General features: G+C 42.5%; 1 protein-coding gene across 1 annotated transcript; it reads left to right on the top strand.

The window, feature by feature from the left end:
- Positions 1-524: 524 nt before the first annotated feature.
- CHST3 (carbohydrate sulfotransferase 3) lies at positions 525-5,564 on the top strand. Its single transcript, XM_044662823.1, has 2 exons — positions 525-676; positions 4,325-5,564. The coding sequence occupies exons 1-2, from the start codon at positions 537-539 to the stop codon at positions 5,562-5,564; spliced, it is 1,380 nt and encodes a 459-aa protein (XP_044518758.1). The 5' UTR covers positions 525-536.
- Positions 5,565-24,296: the final 18,732 nt, after the last annotated feature.

Here is a 24,296-nt window from a genome sequence, read left to right as displayed (position 1 = left end):
CCAGACAATCCATGGCATTCACTCTGGTTTGGGACTCCCTTTGCTTTAGGTTTCTTTTTCTTTTTCTTATTTTTTTAAAATCCTTAACTTTTGTGTATTGGCTCCTAGGTAGAAGAGTGGTAAGGGTGGGCAATGGGGGTCAAGTGACCTGCCCAGGGTCACACAGCTGGGAAGTGTCTGCGGCCAGATTTGAACCTAGGACCTCCTGTCTCTAGGCTTAACTCTCAATCCACTGAGCTATCCAGCTGCCCCTGCTTTAGGTTTCCATAGAGAGGGGATATAGTTATTTTTAGCCCCTAAAAGGGTGGGGTCATGCATCTATTGCCTCAACATCTTTTTTCTGCTTGTTTCATGTAAACGTAAGATGTCTAGTTGACCTCACTTTTTTCTCTTTCTGCAGGACGTGGGTGTCCTCCACCTGATGGCAAGGTCAAAGATGTGGTCCAGCTAACTACACAAGGTTAAGTGCTGGACAGCTTGTTGGGAAGGGAAGGAGCTCCCAGAGCCCTTCCCTCCCTCTCTCCCAATCGATCCCCATGGAAAAAGGACATTTTTGGCCCCAAGATACTCGGGATCTTCTGCATAGCCTGAGAATGAGGAGCAAATATGCTCTTTTCCTGTTGTTTGTGGTTATTGTTTTTGTCTTCATTGAGAAAGAAAACAAAATCATATCAAGGTAAGAAAGGAGGGGATCATTATTCCTTCTTTCTGTAAATTTCTTCATTGAACAAAAGTGCCTACTGTGTACAAAGCATTATGTGACGCCTTGGAGCATATGAAAACTTTGGATAAGACATGCTTCCTGTCCTCATAGAGCTTGGAATCTAGAAGGGAAATGAGACAAAACAACATTGCAAAAATCCTTTCCGCCCCATTTTATTCATTCGTCTGTCCATCCATCCATCCACCTGTAACTCTGTACGTCTATCCACATCACTCTCTCTCTCCATAAGGCTTTATGTCTATCGATCCCTCTTTCTTCCTCTCTCGCTTTCCTCCCTTCTATCACCCATCTCTCTTCCTCTCTTCTCCCTCTTTTTTCTCCCCCTCCCTCCCTCTCTCTCCCCGACTCTCTCTTCATCACTCCTTCTCTCTATTAGAGCTGTGTGTAGGGAACTTCCAAGGAGAAAACTCCTACCAATGTAGATTGGCACCACTTGCTGTGAGACCTCTAATGGTCTCAGATGTCTGGGGCACTGAGAGATTCCATGGCTATGACTTATTTGTCTACAAGGAAGGATTTGGGGGAGGGGAAACGTGGTTAGGTAATGTAACAGGTAGCAATATAGATTTCCTTAAAAATTAAGAAAAGAGCATTAATAGACCATTCAGAAATACATAAAAGGGAGAAATTTTGTTGTTATTTGATCATTGTCAGTTATATCTGACTCTGTGACCCCAATATGAGTTTTTCTTGGCAAAGTATTTTGCCATTTCCTTCTCCAGCACACTTTATAGATGAGGAAATCGAGGCAAACAGGATTCAGTGACTTTCCCAGGGTCACCCAGCAAGTATGTAACTGAGGCTAGGTTTGAACTCAGGTCTTTCTGACTCCAGGACTATCATTCTATCCACTGAGTCACCTCACTCCCCAATAATAATAATAGCTAACAACTAACAATTTACATAGCTCCTACTATGTGCCAGGCACTGCACTATAAATGCTTTACAATTATTATATCATTTGGTCTTCACATCAACCCTATGAGACAGGTGATATAATTTTCTCCATTTTAATAATAATAATAATAACTAATATTTACATAGCATTTACTATGTGCCAGGCACTGTGCTAAGCACTTTACAAATATCATCTCATTTGATCTTCACAGCAACCACATGAGGTAAGAAGTTGTTATTACCCCCATTTTACAGAGGAGCAAACTGAGACCAAGAGAGGTAAAGCCATTTGCCCAGGGTCACACAGCTAGTAAGTATCTGAGGCCACATTTCCTGACTATAGGCCCTTTTCTCTGCAACTAGTAGTTTTAGAGGGTTGCCCATTATATAGATGCAGAAACTGAGGTTCAGGAATGTAAGCTGATTTGCTCAGGGTCACACAACTAATAATCATCCAAGTTGGGTTCTGAATTTAGATTCCAGTTCCAGTACCTCTCCATCAGGCCACTGGTGTCAGATCCCTGCAGGCAGCATTATTGACTTAGAAAATCACAAGCTAACATTATCTGTGTTGTAGATTGATTTTTTCAAAAATTTTCTAAATGTTATTATTTATATATTTTACATATTTATTTTGTTAAATATTTCCCAATTACAATTTAATCCCACACCCTCAGGGAGTTTTGCTAGCCTCGAGTGGCAGCAACTTTGACATCTCTTCATTAAGTAATGACACACAGACCTCTGGGATGGTAGAAAGAACCTTGACTTGGCTGCAAGACATTTAGGTTCCACCACCCCACACTCATCAGAGTGCTGAAACTGACAAAAATCAGAAAATGACAAATGTTGGGGGAATTGTGGGAAAACAGACATATTGATGCACCACTGGCAGAGCTGCAAATGGGCATAGCCTTTCTGGAAAGCAATTTGAAACTACAGTAGGACCGTGTTATTGGTCATATAAAATGAGGTCCTACAGGAGGTTCAGAATGTCACTAGACTATGCCCTTCCTTTGACTAAGCAAAGAAATTACACAAAGATGAAAAGTCCTCATACGTACAAAAATATTTTAGCAGTTATTTTTTTTAACCCTTTCCTTCTGTCTTAGATTCAATACTAGGTTTTGGTTCCAAGGCAGAAGAGCAGTTAGGGCTAGGTGATGGGGATTAAGTGACTTGCCCAGGGTCACACAGCTAGGAAGGATCTAAAGCAGTGATTCCCAAAGTGGGCGCCACCGCCCCCTGGTGGGTGCTGTAGCAATCCAGGGGAACACTGATGGCCACAGGTGCATTTATCTTTCCTATTAATTGCTATTAAAATTTTTAAAAATTAATTTCCAGGGGGCTAAGTAATATTTTTTCTGGAAAGGGGGTGGTAGGCCAAAAAAGTTTGGGAACTACGGATCTAAAGTCAGATTTGAATCCAGGACCTCCTATCACTAGCCCTGGCTCTCTATCTACTGAGCCACCAAACTGCCCTCAGCAGTTCTTTTTGTAGTGACAGAAAACTAGAAATTAAAAGCATGTCCCTTCATTGGGGCACAGTTGAACAAATTGTGGTATATGAATCCAATGAAATATTATTATGCTATAAGAAACAAAGAGATGGTTTCAGAGGGATCTCAGAAGACTTGTAGCAAATGATGAAGAATGTGGGAAAAGTGTTTTGTAATTGTGTTCATTTAATTCTAGCATTTGTCTTGGCAAATAGATTCCCAAGTATTTTATATCGCGGACTTTCTCTTTTTAACTCTTGCTGCCGAGTTTTGTTGGAAATATATAGAAATGCTGATGATTTATGCTAATGATAAAGAATGAAGTGAGCATGGTCAGTGCAATTTATAACATCAACACTGTACAGAGAAACAGCTTTGAAAGGCTTAAAAACCTCAATGGATGTAATACCTCAAGGACCAATGGAGAATGCTCCCCACCTCCTCATGAGAGATGATGGCAAACTAACACACAGAAAAAGACAAACATTGGGGGCAAGGCCAATCCATGAATTTCTTTTACTACATTATGATTATTTATTACAAGGAGTTTCTTTTTCTTTCTCTTTTTCCAGTTGGAGAAGGGAGAGATGGAAAGGGGGGGGCAGAAATTGCTTGATAATTGGGAAAAATAATAAGTTTAACTTTTTAAAAAAAGACACCCGAGCTCTAGTCTAGACTCTGCTTCTAACTTAGTAACTGTATGAATTTGGAGGAAATACTAGATCGCTTAACGCCCAGTCCAGCCCTACCATTCTCCGATTCTATTTCTCTGAGTCAGGGATTGAACTAGTGAGAAGAATTGCTCCAAGGAGTTCCCTGAGGGAAAAGGCTGTGTGTTGGCATTTGGCAGTCTGGGTAGACAGCACTAACCCTGTCGTTGATGTTCTATTAAATAATATTTAGATCATACTTGTAAAGTGCTTTGCAAATCTTTTTTTTTTCCTGAATTATTTTTTATTTTTTTAATTAAAAATTTTTTAAAAGTTTATTTAAATAAATAATTTAGAATATTTTTCCATGGTTACATGATTCATATTCTTTCCCTCCTCTCCTCTCACCCCCCTCCCGTAGCCAATGGGCAATTCCACTAGGTTTTACATGTGTCATTGATCAACTTTGCAAATCTCGAAGTGCTACACAGATGCGAGCTATTTATTGTTATTTTTGTTGTTGTTGTTATCATTCTTTTCCTCTGTGCTCCCAGGGTCTCCGACAAGCTAAAACAAATCCCACAATCCCTACTGGATGCCAACAGCACCGACCCAGCCCTGATCCTATCGGAGAATGCGTCCCTCCTGTCCCTGAGCGAACTGGATTCTTCCTTCTCCCAGCTTCAACAGCGGCTCCGGAACATCACACTGCAGCTGGGAGGAGAGTCCGAGGAGCTGCCCCGGGGCCCCCGGCGGCACGTCCTTCTGATGGCCACCACCAGGACGGGCTCTTCCTTCGTAGGGGAGTTCTTCAACCAACAAGGCAACATCTTCTACCTCTTTGAGCCTCTGTGGCATATCGAAAGGACGGTGACGTTTGAACCTGGAGGAGCCAACGCGGCGGGCTCGGCCCTGGTCTACCGCGACGTGCTGAAGCAGCTGTTCCTCTGCGACCTCTACATCCTGGAGCACTTCATCACGCCGTCTCCCGAGGACCACTTGACTCAGTTCCTGTTCCGCAGAGGCTCCAGCCGCTCGCTCTGTGAGGAGCCCGTCTGCACGCCCTTCGTCAAGAAGGTCTTCGAGAAGTACCATTGCAAGAACCGCCGCTGCGGACCTCTCAACTTAACGCTGGCCATGGACACCTGCCGGCGCAAAGAGCACATGGCCCTCAAAGCCGTGCGCATCCGCCAGCTGGAGTTCCTGCGGCCCCTGGTTGAAGACCCCCGCCTGGACATGCGGATCATCCAGCTGGTCCGGGACCCCCGCGCTGTGCAGGCGTCCCGCATGGTGGCCTTCTCCGGCAAGTACGAGACCTGGAAGAAGTGGGTGGCGGAGGGAGAGGCCTCCCTGCGGGAGGATGAGATCCAGAGGCTTCGGGGGAACTGCGAGAGCATCCGCCTCTCCGCCGAGCTGGGCCTGAGCCAGCCCTCCTGGCTCCGGGGCCGCTATATGCTGGTCCGCTACGAGGACGTGGCCCGGCTCCCTCTGCAGAAGGCCCGTGAGATGTACCGCTTTGCGGGGATCACCCTCACCCCGCAGGTGGAGGCCTGGATCCGTAAGAACACCCAAGCCCCGCGGGACAGCAGCGGCATCTACTCTACCCAGAAGAACTCCTCGGAGCAGTTTGACAAATGGCGCCTCAGCATCCCCTTCAAGCTGGCCCAGGTGGTCCAGAGGGCCTGTGGCCCTGCCATGCAGCTCTTTGGCTACAAGCTGGCCCCGGACCCAGCCACCCTCATGAATCGCTCCATCAGTCTGCTGGAAGACCGGGGCATCTTCTGGGTGACGTAAATGGCCGAAGGGGGACTGGATCCTCAGCCACGACCTCTACCCTCCCCCCACCCCAACCAAACAGAAATGCAGAGAAGTCAGAGCAATGACCCAGAGCCTCAGGAGGGTGGGCACGTGGTGGCAAGGGTCACACAGTAAGAAGTTCAATGAGCCAGGCAGTCCTTCTTGCTAGAGAAGTAGGCCTTATCCCCATCCCATTTATCTCTTTCCTCTTTATCCTTTTGCCACCAAGATTTCCTAGAGCCCAAAGAGACCAGGGCAGGTTCCTGACCTGGTTCTGGGACTTTCCGACCTCCATCTCCAAGGGTGAATTCTCCCGTGGAGGCTCCAAGGCTAGACCGGGCCTGTCGATGTCCTGACTTCATTTTCACACACTGAGAACATCCTCTGCCTCCAGCCTCCTCATCCCCATCTTCATACAAGTGCCTGCCTCTCTCTACAGGGTCCTTCTGTGCTAAATACCCAGAGTCCTTTCATTATTTTTGTTACAATCGTTGTGGAGGAAGGAACTAGAAGGGAGATAAGAGTCACAGCCTGGGTTACCAGACACTGGCCTGGGATAAGAGGATTGACTAGAGAGCCTCCTCTATCGGGAAAAACTCCCAGGTCCGAGTGAGGCCCCTTTCTCTTCCTGGTTCTCACTACCTCCTCTAAGCCATAAGTTTCCTCACTTTTGTGGCAAATGGGCTGTGTTCAACTGACTTTGGACAAACCCTCATCCAGCTTATTTATGACATCCCCTCCCTCCAAGGGCCCTATCCAAACTCATTTGGCTCCAGGAGAGCCTCTCTCTCCTTGATGGATGCCCAGACTTTCCTATGGAAGGCATGATGAAAGCTTGGCCTAGGCAGACAGATAAAAGGCTCCTTGGGATGGCTAACTCTTAAAAAAAACCCAAACAAAAAATCCAGCAACATAGGAGAGGGAGAGAAGGTACAAAGCACATTCAAGGGAGAAGGGGGAGCAGGACAGCCCAAAGTCTCTGTTCCTTTCTAGAAGACACTGGCTTTTTCCTTCCCCAAATTCAGACCACAAATTAGCCATCAAGGCGACAGGCCAGTGTCTGGAAACGCCACTCCTCCCTCACCCCCTTGAGGATTTGGGAGTGAAAAATTACTCAACTTGATTGAGAACCATTATTTAGGGGTTTTATGGTTTGGTTTCTTTCTTTATTATTTTTCCCTCAGCAAAGAGTATTGGTTGGAGGTTGTTGGTAGAGAAGGCATTTGGGGGAGACTTGAAGGAACTATATGCTGGGGTTTCCCTTTAACCCAGGGAGCAGGAGCCATTGCTACAGGGGGTCCCCAGAAACAAAAGAGGCAGCTGGAGTTCATTTGAGTCTGCTCAGTCCTCCCTTCCTCCCACCACCAGTCCAGCTTTTTAGATGATGCCTATTATCCCTTTTGTTTTTCTGAGGTTATGGGGTGTTTCCCCTCCTCCTTTGAGAGGGACCCTGGCCATTTCCGTGTGCATGTTTTGCTTTTAAAGGCAACGTCCAGGACAAGCACCCTCTTTCCCCTCCAGGGCCAGGGCCTAGAAATTAACACACAAAAGATAGAGTTGTTCTACATGGTTAATTAATTCCACCAGCATTTATTAAAGTGCCTTCAAGTTACCAAAGCTCTGAGCATCCAAACAAAAATCAGTGCCTGCCCTCCTGGAGCTTACATTGTCATGGGCAATTCAGCATATAGAAGCGAGAGTAACACATCTGGCCATCCCAGGCTGGCATGTTTGGAAAGAGAAGGGTGGCATTCTATTGTGGGACTGGTCATAGCTCAGGTGAACAGGGAAGAAACATTCCTAAAGGCAGTCAGGATGCAGAGCATCCAGAACCATGATGGAGTCATCCTTGTTTGTGGGTTATTTCAATTGGTGGGAGCCACTCACGGTCATGTCTGGATGTCTCTGATTCTTGATTTTGGATTCCATTTATGGGCAGTGCAAGAATTTGACTCAAACACCCTCCCCAATAGAGAGATCTTCAGTTTAAATAGACTGGACTGGGGCTTGGAGAACCCAGGAATGCTATCTGGGAGCCTCTTCCCACCTCAGGATGTGGTGTTGTTGAAGACATCTCTGGCAGGTCCAGAAATGTTTTGTTGTTATTATTGTTGTTTTTCTAATGAGGAGACTACTTCCCCCCCTCTCCCCTCTCCCCATCCCTTCTTTACCTCCTGGTTCCCCAGAGTGGGAAGATACCAGCTCTAGCCAGCACCACGCAACAGGCATCAAGGAGTGATGAGGGAGCCATTGCCTCCACTCCCAGTGTGGCTTTCTGGGAGCTCCCTGCTCCTCACACCTGCCTTCCCCCTCCTCCCACCAGAGATTTTTGGAGAACTTTATTAAGAATGAACTTGGGAGGGAAAGGTTTCCTATCTTTGGAATATTGTTCACTGCAAATTGAATTAATTTATTTATTTTGTGAAGAGTTGAAAAATAAAAAAATAGTTTATTTGCAGGGAGTCTGTGTTATATGTATAAATACGTTAAAAAGACCAAGCAAACTTTGACTCTGACTCTCTCTCTCCACCCCCCTTTCTCCCCACTGTCTCACTCTCTTTTCCTGCCTTTCCCTCTCTCTCCCTGCCTCTTCCTCTCTCTCTCCCTCTCCCCCGAGCTATTGGTCCAAGATGAGTCCTTGATATTTNTTCTTTCTTTCTTTCTTTCTTTCTTTCTTTCTTTCTTTCTTTCTCTCCTTCTTTCTTTCTTTCTTTCTTTCTTCCTTTCTTTCTTTTTCTAACCCTTACCTTTAAGGCAGACAAGTGGTAAGGATAGGCATCAGGGGTCAAGTGACTTGCCCAGGGTCACACAGCTGGGACTTGAACCTAGAACCACCCATCTCTAGGCCTGGCTCTCAATCCACTGAACTACCCAGCTGCCCCCAGTGATTACTTTTTTAAACTCTTACTTTCTGTCCTAGTATCAATTCTAAGACAAAAGAACAAGATCTAGGCAAATGGAGTTAAGTGACTTGCTCAGGGTCACACAGCTAAGATGTGTCTAAGGCCAAATTTGAACCCAGGTTCCTGACTCCATGTCTTGCACTTTATCCATTGAACCAACTAGCTGTCCCTCCCCAGTGATCCTTCTGTTCAGTTAGTCAAAGTCAGAATTCTCAAGTTTTCTGCTGTTACCTCCCCTCAGGACTTCACCTATTTTCATTCCCATCTTTACGTCGATTATTATACTTGCTTGTGAAACATGGGGCCTTTGAGTACTGACCATCCAGAAGCAAGGAATCTTATATGCCCATGAATAAAGTTAAAGTGAGACAGTGGTTATGCTCTAAGAATTCCCAGGTCCTAAAGGAGATCAGGAGCCAGCCATTGACTTTGTAGCCACAATATACAAACATGGAATCTTGGAAGAGGTGTACCTGGTGCTTTCTGTTCCCATCTGCCATAAACCCTTTCCATCCCACCAGATTCGAGCTGGTTGGCAGCCCCTGGATAAGAGCAGCAGTGATAGACTGGGTGGGAACAGTGGGGGCAGGAAAGAGAAGATGGACTAGACCTGAATTCCTCATCAGCCTTTTCTGGTTCACCTGGGGGAGATGGGCTGCCTCTCATGGGGAGGACTCAAAGACAGATGAAGCCATTCAGCTAGACCTCCAGCTTTCCCTCTGCACAAGGGACCCATTCAACAATGAACCTATTTATTTAGTTCCCTTCTAGTTGAAGGACACATCTTCAGTTCAGCCTTTATAAATAGTATGGAACATTCCAGCCTGTGGGTGTGAGAGGGCAGTGTCTGACACCTCCCACACCAAGCCTTCTCCCTTCCCTACCTCCTATTCGTTTTTCTGACACAGTTGAGTTGTGTTCACAAGCCTAGGAGAGTTAGGAAGGTTGAGCTCCCCACAGCTATATCTAGCCATCTATTGGGCAATAGCAAGAACCCCCAGAGAAGGAGGCATCAGGACACAGGATGCCCTGGCCCTGATGGGGGAGAGGGGCAGGGCAAAAAGAGAGAATGGGGAAAGGTGCTAAGTGGGAGGCAATAACACTTGGGTAGAAGTCAGGAAACCCAGGTTCTAGTTCTCACTTTGTCCTGTCACCCTTACAGATCTCCTTTCTTCGTGGCCGAAGGAAGGAGTGTGATAGATGAGCATTAAAGTCCCTTCCAGCTGTGTTCTTCTAGGATGTTATTTATACCTGGCAAGGTACACATCCTGTTGGCTCTTTGGGAAGGTATATCAGAAGAGCGTCTTAGTGAGTCACGTCCTGTTATTGATCTCCCTCCTTCTGACAATCACACGATCGCTATTCATCAATGACTACTTCTTCTAGGGTGTCTGTTCTCTTTTCCTTTGGGCACCAAACTGCCACCCATTTGGGTTTGCTAAGTCAGGCACTGTCACCTCGACCTCTGCCAGAGAGCTGAGACAAAGCCTACTTTTCCTGAACGAACAGAAAAGTGCAGCAGGGAGAGGATCCCAGTGACAGAAAGGAAGCCTGGCAGCCATGACCCTCAGAGGCCAGCCTTAAAGGCGATATGTGGCCAAAGTCTGGTGGGGCTGCAGGAAATGTGTGGAGACTGGGAAAACACAAAAGTTTCTGCTTTGTTTATTTATTTGCTTGGGAAGAATTCCTGAGCTCTGGACCAACTGACTCTAGCTACAGCAAAGGACCAACTACATACAAATCTGCTGCCCTCCTCAATCAGTCCTTGTGCACACCCCACATCCGCAGTCACCGTGATTCCAGAACAAGGATTCTTAACCCTTCTGGTCCCGTGGGCTCCTTTTACCATCTTGTGGAGCCTATGGACCTCTTTGCAGAATAATTGCCTAAAACATAAAATGTCAAGCATGACAAAGAAATCAATTAGGCTGAAATGGTGGTGGTTGTTCTTATTGTTCAGTCATATCCGGTTCTTTGTGACCCCATTTGAAATCTTCTGATGAAGATACTGAAGTGGTTTGCCATTTCCTTCTCCAGCTGATTTTACAGATAAGGAAACTTAGGCAAACAGAGTTAAATGACTTACAGATTTGAGCTCGTTAAGATGATTCTGGCACTCTATCCACTATGCCACCTAGCTGTCATGATCAAAATATTTTTTAAAACCCATTTCATGGGCCCTAGGTGCAGTAAGAACATGAGATATGGAAGAGAGAATCCAGGTTTCCAGAGATTTCAAGTCAATACACTTCTTGAGTCTTCTTATTTTCAAGACAATTGAAACAGCTTACTCTCTCCAAAGGAAATAGAATGAATTAAAGTGCTTTGAGATCTTTGGATCGAATCTGATTTACAGCTAATTCCATATGGAAATTGACGTATCTGTATTTACAGTGAAAGTTTGATCTAATATAGCTTATTTAGTTTCTCTTTGGATAACTGATAGATCATGCAGCCTCCTCAGGTCTCAACTTCTTTATCTGTAAAATGAGAGCACTAGATAAAATGATCCTTTGCACATAGATCCTTTTTTTTCCCATTTAATAATTTTTATTTTTTAGAAAAGTTAACATGGTTACATGATTCATGCTCTTACTTTCCCCTTCACCCACCCGACTCCCCCCACCCCCATAGCCGATGCGCATTTCCCCTGGTTTTATCATGTGTCATTGATCAAGACCTATTTCCAAATTGTTGATCATTGCATTGGTGTGGTAGTTTGGAGTCTACATCCCCAATCATGTCCACCTCAACCCATGTGTTCAAGCAGTTGCTTTTCTTCTGTGTTTCCTCTCCTGCAGTTCTTCCTCTGAATGTGGATAATGTTCTTTTCCATAAGTCCCTCAGAATTGTCCTGGGTCATTGCATTGCTGCTAGTACAGAAGTCTATTACATTCGATTTTACCACAGTATATCAGTCTCTGTGTACAATGTTCTTCTGGCTCTGCTCCTTTCACTCTGCATCAATTCCTGGAGGTCTCTCCAGTTCACATGGAATTCCTCCAGTTTATTATTCCTTACAGCACAATAGTATTCCATCACCAGCATATACCACAGTTTGTTCAGCCATTCCCCAATTGAAGGACATACCCTCATTTTCTAGTTTTTTGCCACCACAAAAAGTGCGGCTATAAATATTTTTGTACAAGTCTGTTTATCTATGATCTCTTTGGGGTACAAACCCAACAATGGTATGGCTGGATCAAAGGGCAGGTAGTCTTTTATAGCCCTTTGAGCATAGTTCCAAATTGCCAGCCAGAATGGTTGGATCAGTTCACAACTCTACCAGCAATGCATTAATGTCCCAGTTTTGCCACATCCCCTCCAGCATTCATTACTCTCCCCTTCTCTCATTTTAGCCAATCTGCTAGGTGTGAGGTGATACCTCAGAGTTGTTTTGATTTGCATTTCTCTAATTATTAGAGATTTAGAACACTTTCTCATGTGCTTATTGATAATTTTGATTTCTTTACCTGAAAATTGCCTATTCATTGCACATAGATTCTTTTCTCCTTCCAACAGTGATTGGGCTGCCTTTTCACTGGACTATGGGTAGGAACAGAGACCGAGAGCTAGAAAGAAGGAGCTTTCATCATAGACCATAACCCCCTTATGTGTACTTAGAGCTGAGGGGAAAACAAGACCCAGCAAGATGAAGGGGGTAACATGGCCTGACTTGTGCTTTAGCCAGACATATCAGTTGTCTTAGGAATTCACATAACCAAATACTTGAAAAATTCACCTCCTATGGAGTAAGCCAGGGCAAGGGCAAGGCCAGGCTCTGATGAGATCAGACAGTTCTCTAGGGTTATCTTTTCCCAACTAATAACACACAGAGCTGTTTTCTTTGCCAAGTGTTATGGTGGTTACAGTGCCAGGTCTGGAATCAAGAAAGTTTATCATTCTGAGTTTAAATCTGAACTTAGACATGGACTAGCTGTGTGATCCTAGACAAGTCACTTAACCCCATTTACCTCAGTTTCCTCATCTGTAAAATGAGCTAGAGAAGGAAATGTGAAACCACTCCAGTATTTTTTTAAATCCTTATCTTCTGTCTTAGAGTCAATTCTAAGTATTGGTTCCAAGGCAGAAGATGCAGAAGAGCTAGGCAATGCAGGTTAAGTAAATTGCCCAGGGTCGCACAGTTAGAAAGAAAAAAGTCAGATTTGAGCCCAGGACTTCCCATCTCTATCCACTGACTCTCTATCGACAATAAACGACAGGTTTTGTTGTTGCTCACTCTTTTTCAGTAATGTCTGACTCTTTGTGACCCTATTTGGTTTTTTTAAATTTTCTTTTTTTATAGTCTTTTTTTAGCATAACATTTTAAAACTTTAGAATATTTTTTCATGGTTACATGACTCATGATCCTCACCCCTGCTCTTTCCAAATCCAACAAGCAGTTCTACTGGGTTATACATGCATCACTGTTCAAAACCTATTTCCATGTTATTCATATCTGCAAGTAGCATGATCCTTTAAAAATAAACCCCCAATCACATCCCTATCACATTACATGATCAATCACATATTTTCCTAATGCATTTCTACTCCCATAGTTCTTTCTCTGGATAGTATTCTTTCTCACAAGTTTCTCTGAATTGTCCTGGATCATTGCATTGCTGCTAGTACAGAAGTCCGTTACATTCGATTGTGCCATAGTGTATTCGTCTCTGTGTATAATGCTCTCCTGGTTCTGCTCCTTTCACTCTGCATCAATTCCTGGAGGTTGTTCCAGTTCACATGGAATTCCTCCAGTTCTTTATTCCTTTGAGCACAATAATATTCCATCACCAACAGATACCACAATTTGTTCAGCCATTCCCTAATCGATGGACACCCTATTTGGGGTTTTCTTAGCAAAGATGCTGGAGTGGTTTGCCATTTCCTTCTCAAGCTCATTTGACAGATGAAGAAACTGAGGCAAACAAGGTTATTCAATCTGTGACTTTCCCAGGGTCACACAGCTAGTAAGTATCTGAAGTCAGATTTGAACTCTGGTATTCCTGACTCCTGGCCTTGGTGCTCTCTCCATGGCACCACCTACCTAAAAGGTAGCCATGGGTAATATAAGCCCAGAATGCCTCCAGTGGATTGGACCACCAGGAGAAGTCTGTATTTTATCTCTACCTGGGGTGCAGAGCTCACTGGAAAGAGCCCAGGACTGGGAGCCAGAAGATCTGATTTCCCATTTGGGCTCTGCCACTATCATGGGATTTTTAGAGCCAGGAAGGACCTTTGTTTTGCAGAAAATGAACTTTAACGACTTGTTTTAAGAAACATGAGAAGAGTGTGAAGACCTCGTGACTTGTGGCCCAATACACCAGAAGGTCAGAGTCATAGTGGTTTCCTGCTTCTCACTCTCCCTCTTCATAAAATGACTGGGTTTGATGAGATAAGCTCCAGGTTCTAACAACCCTAGTTCTCTTGGGTTATTTTTTCCCAACTAATAACACACAGAGCTGTTCTCTTTGCCAAGAAAACCCCAAATGATATGACTCAACAACAACCACAACAAAATAGTCATCAATAAGATCCCTGAACTTCCTTTTTTCAGAGGCTTTCCTGAGTGAATGGGGAAGGAGGAGGAAAAGGGCCAGATAATGTTGGAGCCTGATAGGACAAGTCTGAATAGAATGATCCAGGGAGAGTCCCAGCCCCCAGGATGCCTCAGGAAGTTAACTAGTGAAGAGATGAACATAGAAAAGGAACAGGGAAGGCATCAAAGACTAGCTGCCTCTTTCACAATTTTACTCAGTGTTGGCCTGACTGGAAGCCATCAGTGTTCCGTTTCAGGTTATAAGATCATAAGAATCAGGGCTGGAAAGAACCTTAAAGGCCATCCAGTCCAGCTCCAACTCCATTTTACAGTAGAGGAAACTGAGATTTTCTTTATCCCAAACCAGGGATGTAAAACACAATTTCACACAGCTAGCAAATGTCACTCTCTCCATTCTTCAGTCTAACTCTTTCAGGAACTGTCTTGGAATCAAACTCGAGAGGAAATGCTTCAAACTATTTCTCTTCTGTGCCTTGGTGAGGCAGAAATGACAGTCTCAGGCATCAGGACTGTGGGAGAGAGCTCATAGACCAGGGGAAGTCTCAGTCCCCATTGCTAACGGAAACCTAAAAATATCATTAATTTTAGTGGTCTATTTGTTACTTTTTTCCCCTGACACAAATGGCATCCTGGAGAGACAAATTGTTCCTAATCATAGGGCAGAGAAGTGCTTTTGATGGAAAAAAAAGCTATCCACCCTCTCAACCACAACCCAAGCTGGAATCTACCTCTTCTCTCGCCTCCACCTGGTTTCTTCTTTGATTGACTCCCAGACCTTCTCCCCTGCTGGTCTGTCACAATCCCAGCAAGGCTATGAGTCAGCAGGGTGTACCTGTAGGCTCTGAGTCCCACAGGTAAAAGCATTTTAGCACCTGAGGAAGACAGGTAACTCTTAACTCTTAGACTCTGCAACAATGATTCTAATGAGATAGCCTAGGGCCATGATAAAAGCTTTGGATTTGAAGTAAGGATCTGGGTTGAATCTTAGTACTGCTACCATATAATGACATGATCTTGATAAAATTATCTCTTCTTTCAGGGTCTCAGTTTCCTCATCTGTAGAATGGAGGGATTGGATTAAATGAACTCAATGGTTCATGTCTGTTCATCATTCTGTAATTAGAGCTGACAGTCAGTGATGTACTGGTAAAAGTTTAACCAGCACTCCAGGGGGTTGGGGAGGAGAAGTATGTATGTAGGACACATTTTTTAAGTTTAATCTGCATTTTTTATTTTCTCCATCACTTTCTTAAGTCTAGATAAGCAACAACCCCCTAAATCACTCAATGAATGAGAGAGGGAGAGAATTTAGAACTCTAAATTTTAAAATAAGTATGAAATATTTTTTTAATTCAAGCCCTAATTTATTGTATTTACCAATTTTTGAGGTGTCAATGCCCACATTGAAAATTTAACCATCAGCTCTAGCTCTAGTAAGCCAGTTTGGCTCCAGCCTACTTATTCAGGGTTTAAAAAGTCGATTATATCTACTATCTCTTTTGAGCCTTGAAACAATGCCATGTTCTGGTTAGAGTAGATATTATTATGACTGTTTTACAGATGAGGAAATGGAAGCTTTAAGAGATTAAGTAATTTGTCCATGGCCACAAAGTAAATGAGTCAAAATCAGGATTCTATCACGCATCTCCTTCCTTTGGTTCTATAGGAACTCATTTGGAAGCCATCTGGATAGGAGAGTCCTTAAACCATTTCTCTTCTATGCCATGGCAAGACAGAAACAACGTAGTGTCAGGACCACTATAGAGCCCTTAGACCGGGTCATGTCTCTGTCTCCAGTGTTTTCTCTGTTACACTATGTTGCCTTGGGTAATCATATGATGAAGTGTTCTCAACTGGCAAAAAACAATACTAAATCACTCTGGTCGCCATTTAGATGTATCATGCATCATCCCAAGTCTCCGATAGTTTCATTAATTTAAAGCTGGAAGAGAGCTTAGCGGTCATCAAAGCCAATTCCCTCAAGAACTAGGACCAGAACATTTAAGTGACTTGTCACTTTACCAGGTTACTGGCAACTAGTTACTGGCAAAATGAGGATTTGGCCCTAGGTTCCGTGACTCCAAATTAGTCCTCTTTCCCATCATAATGTGCTTTCTTTCCATGATCCTTTGTATAGATGAGGTTCTGCCCTCTAAGAGGCTACAGTCTAAGGCAGACCCATTGACACCAGAGTGTGCACACTGAGTCAGTTGACAATTGAATAAAAATATTAATTCAATCTGTAGGTAGACAAGCTTGTTCGGCTTTCCCAACACATGCCCATCATGTGAACAATAAATGGAGGACAACACATTTCCTCTGATTCCCATAACTTTTAAAACCTACTCAAAACAGAAATTATGTGTCAAAAATAAAGCAACTTCAGCTGTCTCCATGATCCAAGACACCCAGAATCCAAAAGAATTAACATCTGAAAATCCATGAGTTAACTCCCACTGACGCTGAGTTCACTCAATATTCCACCTCCCATGTTATGGGCAGAGACTCTACCAACAGACCCAAAGGCATGACATGGGTTTATATCCCTATACTCCCTCTTCCAATGCTGTGGAAACCTCAGCTCTAAGTTGTAGAAGTTTGCTTGTACCTCAATAGCCAGCTTGGCCATAGCCTTCAGGAGCAAAAAGCCTGCCACTAAATGCAACCTGGAAGCACTAAAGCTGCAAAGCTCTGAGCTGCTGGTCCTGGAGGAAACAGACTCTGAACTGCCAATGCCAAACAGGAGAACTGAGGAACGTATGTGTTACAGGAACACAACACCATACATGTGAGAGTAGAATAGTGCAACAATCTACCAAGCCTGAGGGGAAAAGCACATCTAGCTGAGACTGGTTCTGACCACCCAAAAGTCAATTAGAGCAGAGACCTAAGCTAGTAAACCATGAATTGATTAGTATGATAGGATCCTGAGATGATACTGAGATCCAGCCTTCTCGGGATCCACAATCAAAGGGGAAGGAGTCAGAAATTCAGCGATAAGGAAAATAAGGGAGGGGGAAAAAAACCAACAGCTGAACTATCAAAGTTTTCAGGAAGAGGGGGCAGCTGGATAGCTCAGGGGATTGAGAACCAGGCCTAGAGACGGGAAGTCCTAAGTTCAAATCTGGCCTCAGACACTTCCCAGCTGTGTGACCTTGGGCAAGTCACTTCACCCCCATTGCCTACCCTTACCACTCTTCTGCCTTGGAGCCAATACACAGTATTGACTCCAAGACGGAAGGTAAGGGATTAAAAAAAAGTTTGCAGGAAAAAAACAAAAAGCTCTTGAACATAAATAGATAAATCAGTAATTACAAAGGAGATATGGCCTCCTGGTTTAGAAAATTAATTTAGGCATCCATGAATAAATACCAATACTTTATAAGACAGAGGACCCTGTGGAATTTGAGGAGAACATGGAACCACAACATATTATTCCCATGGTTTAAAAGAGAAATGAAAATTTTGAGAGCAGAATTTATGTCCTGCACAGAAAAAATAATGAAAATAGAAAGATTTCAATCTGTACTAGCAAACTTTGCCAAAGAAATAAGAAAGAACAAAGGAATGGGAATGCCAAAATATGCCAAAGTGAAAGACAATCTAGAAAAAGAGAAGCAAAACCCCCAATAACATTAAAGGATACATGTTCTCTAAGTAAGCAAAACCTTGAAGACAGGATGCATAGAGACAATCTTAAGATCATAGGTCTCGCAGAAGAAAATAATAGGTCACAAAATACCCTAATATCAAAATGAAGGAAATAATAGAAGAGAAATGTTTGAATTTCTAAACATAGAAAATGACATTTTGATTGAAAGAGTTCACAGAGCACTTTCAGATAAAAGCACAAGACTTTAAACTCCAAGATACATAGTGAATAAATTTAACAATTCAATTCAGAAAAAACACAAGTATTGCAAGCCACAAAGAGAAAGACCTTCAAATATAAAGATAGGAATATTAAAATAATGTAAGACTATTCTGCACCTACTAGAAAAAGGAAGAGAGATGTATTCTGAAGAGCAATGAAGCTCAAGATGCAGCCCTGGATGACCTAACTTATAAATCTGAATTTAACCATATATGTCTAAAGTTGGACATTTAATAATAAAGAAGAATTTGAAGCTTTTTTAGAAAGAAAACCAGAACTGAAGAGATTATTTGCCTTTGGAAAAACTCAAAAAATAGAAATGTAAGAAGAGTGAATAAATATAGCAGGCAAGGACAGAAACAGCAACAGAGAAACCACAGAGAGAATAAGAGACTTTTTTCTAAATGTACACAAGGAGACAGGGGTGAGAGAGGAAATTTGGTAGAGGTAATAATGAGGGATAGACAGGAGGTATTATGGACAGAATCTGGCAGCACCCTGACTACAGATGAAAGCTTCTTTTGTGGAAATACATTACAATGTGCGATGGTTCATGAAAGGGGAGTGGACAGTAGAGGGATGGAGAGGAATGAAAGATGCAACAGGGTTAAATAAAGGGTTAGCAGTGAGAGGAAGATGGCCTCTGTGGTGTCAGAAAGAGAAGAACCTATAGGAGGGAAGTGGGAAATATTGAAAAAAAAATTGAAAAAGTGGGAAATATTGAAAAAGAAGGGGGAAAAAGAGGTCTTACTTGGGAGGTAGGAGTGAGTTCCACACTAAATGCTTCTATAGGTGAAAAGAGATGAGGACCTTATACTGGATGAGGACTAGGAAATTTGTTTTCTAAAGGACCGACTTGTCTTGGAAAGGGGAGACTTGAAACTCTTTGAGGCAACTGGTGCATGGGGGAGTGGGAGAGCAGAGACATAGAGACTTCTGGGCAAATGTAGAAAAACAAAGATCAACAAATGAGGGTAAAGCTCAGTGGTGAGGAGGACCCTATCAAAAGGAAGTGTCCTATTTGGCACCAGCAATAATTGGCATTGTTCTGAGAATGAGGCACAATGGAAAATGGGCATCTATGAGGTAATCCCTACAAGGTTGTGGCAAAAAAGCTCCTACTGGAGAGAGCCCAGAATGGATACTTAAGAAATTTTAACAGTATGAAGAATGTGTAGTAAGGAGACTAGAGGATTTTAGAAAATTAAAGTCTAGAGTAAATAGAAAGAGAAGATAGGTGATGAAAAGAGTGAGAGAAGTCCTTTTTTGCAAAGGAGAAAGAAAAATAAAGCTAAAGAACTAATGAACGGGACTAGCTGAAGGGAAAGAGAGAAAAGAAGAATCTATCTGACTGAGAAGAAAAAAGAGGGAGAAGAAATATATAACTAAATAAAAGCAAGAGAGAGAAATTAATAAATAAAACCCTAAAGAGAAAGGGAGTAACAAATGAGAAGAAAGATTCAGGATGAGGGAAAGAGAGTCCATGGAAACAGTTGCATAAAAAAAGTGTTTGAGTAAACTGAAGTAAAATAACATATTTACAGCAGTGAAAGGGGGGAAATAGTAACTTGGGTAAAAATTCCATTTTAGAGATAGAAGAAAATATAAACCTAAATTTTATACCTTTAAATGTAAATGGATCAAACAATCTAATAAAATGAAAAATAGTGATAGTTTAAATAAGAAAACAAAACCCTACAATCTGTTGCTTATAAGGAACACAATAAAAAACCAGTAATACATAACATAAAACTGAAGGAATAAAAAAATTACTATTCATCAAGTGAATCAAAAAAGCAGGAGCTGCTATCATGTTATTAGACAAATCAACAACAAACCTTCAAAAAAAAGAGATGAATAAATTATTATCTAGAAAAGAACCATCATACCAACATCAATAATAAACATATATTCCAAATGCTTTAGCATCCAATTTCATAGAAGCATCTGAGCTTCAAAAAGACATAGAGAGTAATACAATAGTGACAAGAGACTTTAACATCCCTCTGTCAGTTTTGAATAAGTCTAATAAAAAGTTAAGCAAAAGGGAAAATATGGAACTGAACAAATTTCTGGAAAAATTAAAGTGAAAAGATTTTACTTACAGCATCTTCTAAAAGGGATAGCAAAAGAATACATACATATGCATGTGTGTTATGTATGTATTTTTGTGTATATTTCTCTGCACCACATGGAACTTTTACAAAAATTGACCATGTACTAAGAGATATTGCAAACAAAAGCAAAAATAGGAGAAATACCTTCATAAACCAAAATGCAATAGGAATAGTAGTTGGTTCAGAACCAAACATAAAACATACAGACCCAAATGGAGGCTTAACAATGAAATCTTAAATAATGAGTGTCAAAGAACAAATCATTGAAACAATATCTATATAAAGGAAAATGATAATGATGAAACAACATACAAAATTTTCTGGGATGCAGCTGTAGTCCTCAGAGGGAAAATTCTATCCTTATAATCATGTATTTAAAAAATTGAAAGAGATGATTCATGAACCAAATATGCATTTCATTTATTTATTTATTTGTTTATTTTAAACCCTTACCTTCCGTCTCGGTGTTAATACTGTGTATTGGCTCCAAGGCAGAAGAGTGGTAAGGCCTAGGCAATGGGAGTTAAGTGACTTGCCCAGGGTCACCCAGCTGAAAAGTGTATGAGGCTAGATTTGAACCCAGGACCTCCCATCTCTGGGTCTGGCTCTCAATCCACTGAGCAACCCAGCTGCCCCTCCCCAAATATGCATTTTAGAAATTAGGAAATGAACAAATAAACAAACCTAAAATAAGCACCAAAGAGGAAATATTTAAAATTAGAAGGGAAATAGATAAAATGGAAATAAAAACCCATAGAAATGATAAGCAAAACTAAAAGCTGTCTTTGAAAAAAGTAATAAAATTGATCAACCCATAACTAACCTGATTAAAAAGAGAAGACCAGGAAATCAAATCAATAAAATAGCAAAATAAGCAGATAGCTAAGATAACTAAATGCATTGAAAGATAGGCTTGGAGATGGGAGGTTCTGGGTTTCAAATTAAGCCTGAGATACTTCCTAGCTGTGTGACCCTGGGCAAGTCACTTAACCCCATTTCCTAGCCATTACCACTTTTCTGTGGTTCAATATGAGGACAACAACCAACTTAATTAACCATACTAAAACCTCCCCATCACAAGTCTGATATGAAAGAAGAGCAGAGCTGGGTGGTCAAGAGCGAGGGGCACATCCTGCTCCCCCCCCCAACTTTAGACCTTATTTTAACTCCGGCACCATCTTTGTGTTGTCTGTAAAACAAGCCAATGGATACCTATCAAGACCGTGACCTTCATAGAGTCAAGGAGCAATTTTTGGAGAAGCATTGAATGATGCCAAAGTTTCCATTTTGTTCCTAACCTCAAGACTACATTCCCCAATTGACAAGGCAAGTAACTGGAATGGAAGTAAAGTGGGAAAACATTACACATTTGAGATTAGAAGACATAAGTTAAATCCTGTCTCTACATTTACTGCCTGTGGGACCTTGGGCAAGTCACTTAACCTCTATATGCCTCAGTTTCCTGATCTGAAAAAGGGGAGTAATAATAGCATCTACTTCCCAGGATTCTTGTAAGAATGGAATAATTGTAAATAGTAATCACAAAGCACTTAGTACAAAACTCACATAGGGAGGAAAGAATCTTGGGAAATTGGGAATGCCTATCCACCAGATAGTATTGCTTTTTGAGACCTTTTCTTTGGGTGGTTCTTTAAGGACCAGGTTCTAAAATGGCCGGACAAAGGTTATCAATAATAAATAGGTCCCCTGGAGGTGTGATCCTTTCAGAGCTAGTTTAAAAAAGCAAGCAAGCAAGCAAGAAAGCTCACTAAATGTTGCCATACAATTCACTGAAAGAACAGGAAGGCAGTAAAAGCCCAGCAGGAGAGGGCTTACCCAAGGAAATCAAAGCTGGGAAAAAAGGGCCTTTGACCAAAAACAAGCTGGTTCCTGTCCCCAGGGCAGCTGAGCCGAGGCAGTAACATTAGGTGTCCAAAAAAGAATCCTAATAGCTTCTATTTGTACAGTTGCATTTTGTGATTGTGCAAACTCACTCGATAAAGAGCTTCGCATTTATTATCGATTTGACCTTCCCAATAACCTTGTTAGGTCACCAAAGCTAGTATTTTACAGAGGAAACTCATGTTAGGGTTTGATGATTTGTTCCAGGTTAGATGACTGGTTGGTAGTGGAGTCAGAATTGCCAACAAACACTCCCACTGCTAAGGATCGTGGATGCTTTGGAGGAACGTGGGTTTAGAGCTGGAAGGACACGTCAAGGTCAGTCCTCAAATGCTAAGGAAACTGAACCCCTGTGAGGTGCAGCGATTTGCCCAACATCTCTCAGGTAAGAAGCAGCAGACCTGGGCTCTGAGCACAGGTTTCCAGAGCTCTTTCCACTGGACCACTTCCCACATAGACATGGGTTGGTAGGGCTTGTCACCCACATAAAAGCCAATCCATTTGTGGCTCTGTAGAGCTGTAGAGATGTAGAGCAGTCCACCTAATCTCTGAGGCACCCTCATCCCAATTCTGACTCTTATTGACTTGTTCATTCCCCAGAACTTGACAAATCTTTCCCCATCCCCACAGGTCTAGGGGTACCTCTGAGGAGTCAGGGGTGATGTTCTAATGTCATCGGTTTGAGCTCTCACTGATGACTTTTCCTCCAAGATTATCAGTTGGGAATGATGTGGTCAATCTTAAGAGGTTTTAAGAGAGGGACACCTTTAGCATACCCAACCCTGCGGTTCCAAGAAGTTACAACGTACCCCAGTAAAACCATCTTGACAAACAAGCTAAACCAGGTTGAGGGTAACCAACAGGCCTCCAGTCCATCAGTGAGTTATGGGGATGTCTACCCCAAGCATGTGAATATTTCCCCCAACAGAATGGGTGGATGGGAGCAATTTGTTCCAACAGCCACAAAAGCAGCTGAAGCAGGCTCCTTGGCCAGATGTTGAAGATGCCAAGGTCATCCCTTGTTTCCTGGACCATCACCAGTTGTCCTGACTTTTGTCCTGCCATTGAACTTCAATAACTGGAAAAGAGAATGAGGCTGCTGATGACTTTGTGCAATTCTTCCTCACTTAAATCCAAATCATGTGCAAGTCAAGCTGTCACCCCATGATGTCACTGTCCTCTTCCAAAAGGAAGGACAAACATCAACAACTTCAAGAGAGTTTTGGATTTGATGGTCTCCAGGCTTCCTTTCAGCCCTGGATCAAGGAGCCAATGATCCCTAGGGCTGCATAAGGGAGGATGATCCATGCCCCAAGTCAAAAAGCTCAGTCAGGAGAATTCAGCCAGGACCTCTTCTCCCACCACACCCTTAGAAACCTAGTTTCTCCCGGGATTCTAAAGAGATTCTCCTGGTGTAGATTTGATGCCTATAAAAGAAGCTCTTTTCAGAAGTCAATGAGCCAGTCAGGGCTAAAAGTAGGAAGCCTTTTTATTTGGTGTTGGCCAGAAGGGCAGGAGGCTTCACTGGAGACACCCAAGGGAGCTGGAAGCTGAAACAACAAAGGAAAGGCACCAGGGCATTTCAATGAGCTCCTTATTCTGGGATCAGGAAAAAGGTCTTAAATTAGGGCAGGCCATCAAGTTATTCTCAGCAAATGGGAACTCCAAGCTGGGATAGTCAACTAACCACCCTTACATGGGGGACAGGACTCATATGTCCAAAGTGGGGCCAGCTCGTAGGCTTTATAAGAATGTAAGTCTACAGCTAAAAGGAAACTCAGAGGCAATCTTATCCAACCCCGACCTTTAGAAATGAAAAAACTGAGACCCAGGGAGGCTAAGTGACTTCATAGGATCATAGATTTAGGTCTGAAAGAGACCTTAGAGGAATTTAGTCCCGAATGAACAAACTTAAATTATTTGCCCAGTGTCACACAGGTAATAAACATCCAAAGTGTGATCTGAACCCAGGTCCTCTGACTCCAACACCAATGTTCATTGGTGTCTGGGAAGGGACAGAAAAGAGTTATAACTGGGGATGTTGTCAAAAATCTCCCAGCATGGCGAGAAGTCCATAATGGTCTAGGGATCCTGGGTCCATTCTTTTATTTTTTTAATAATATTTTATTTCCCTGCCCCTATTATATGTTAAAATAATTTTTAACATTCAGTTTTTAAAATTTTGATTTTCAAATGTCTCTCCCTTCTTTTCAACCTTTCTCCCCAAGGCTCTAAGCAATCTGATACAGGTAATAAATACACTTGCAATCATGTAAAACATATTTCCATATTAGTCACTTTGTGGAAGAAAATTCAAACAGAAAAATGAAGAAAGAAAATGAAAGACAGTATGCTTCCTTCGGTCTACATTCA

The sequence above is a fragment of the Gracilinanus agilis genome, chromosome 2 (genome assembly GCF_016433145.1).
Source record: "Gracilinanus agilis isolate LMUSP501 chromosome 2, AgileGrace, whole genome shotgun sequence".
In the NCBI taxonomy this organism is placed as follows: Eukaryota; Metazoa; Chordata; class Mammalia; order Didelphimorphia; family Didelphidae; genus Gracilinanus; species Gracilinanus agilis.
This window is presented reverse-complemented; position numbering and strand designations above follow the sequence as displayed.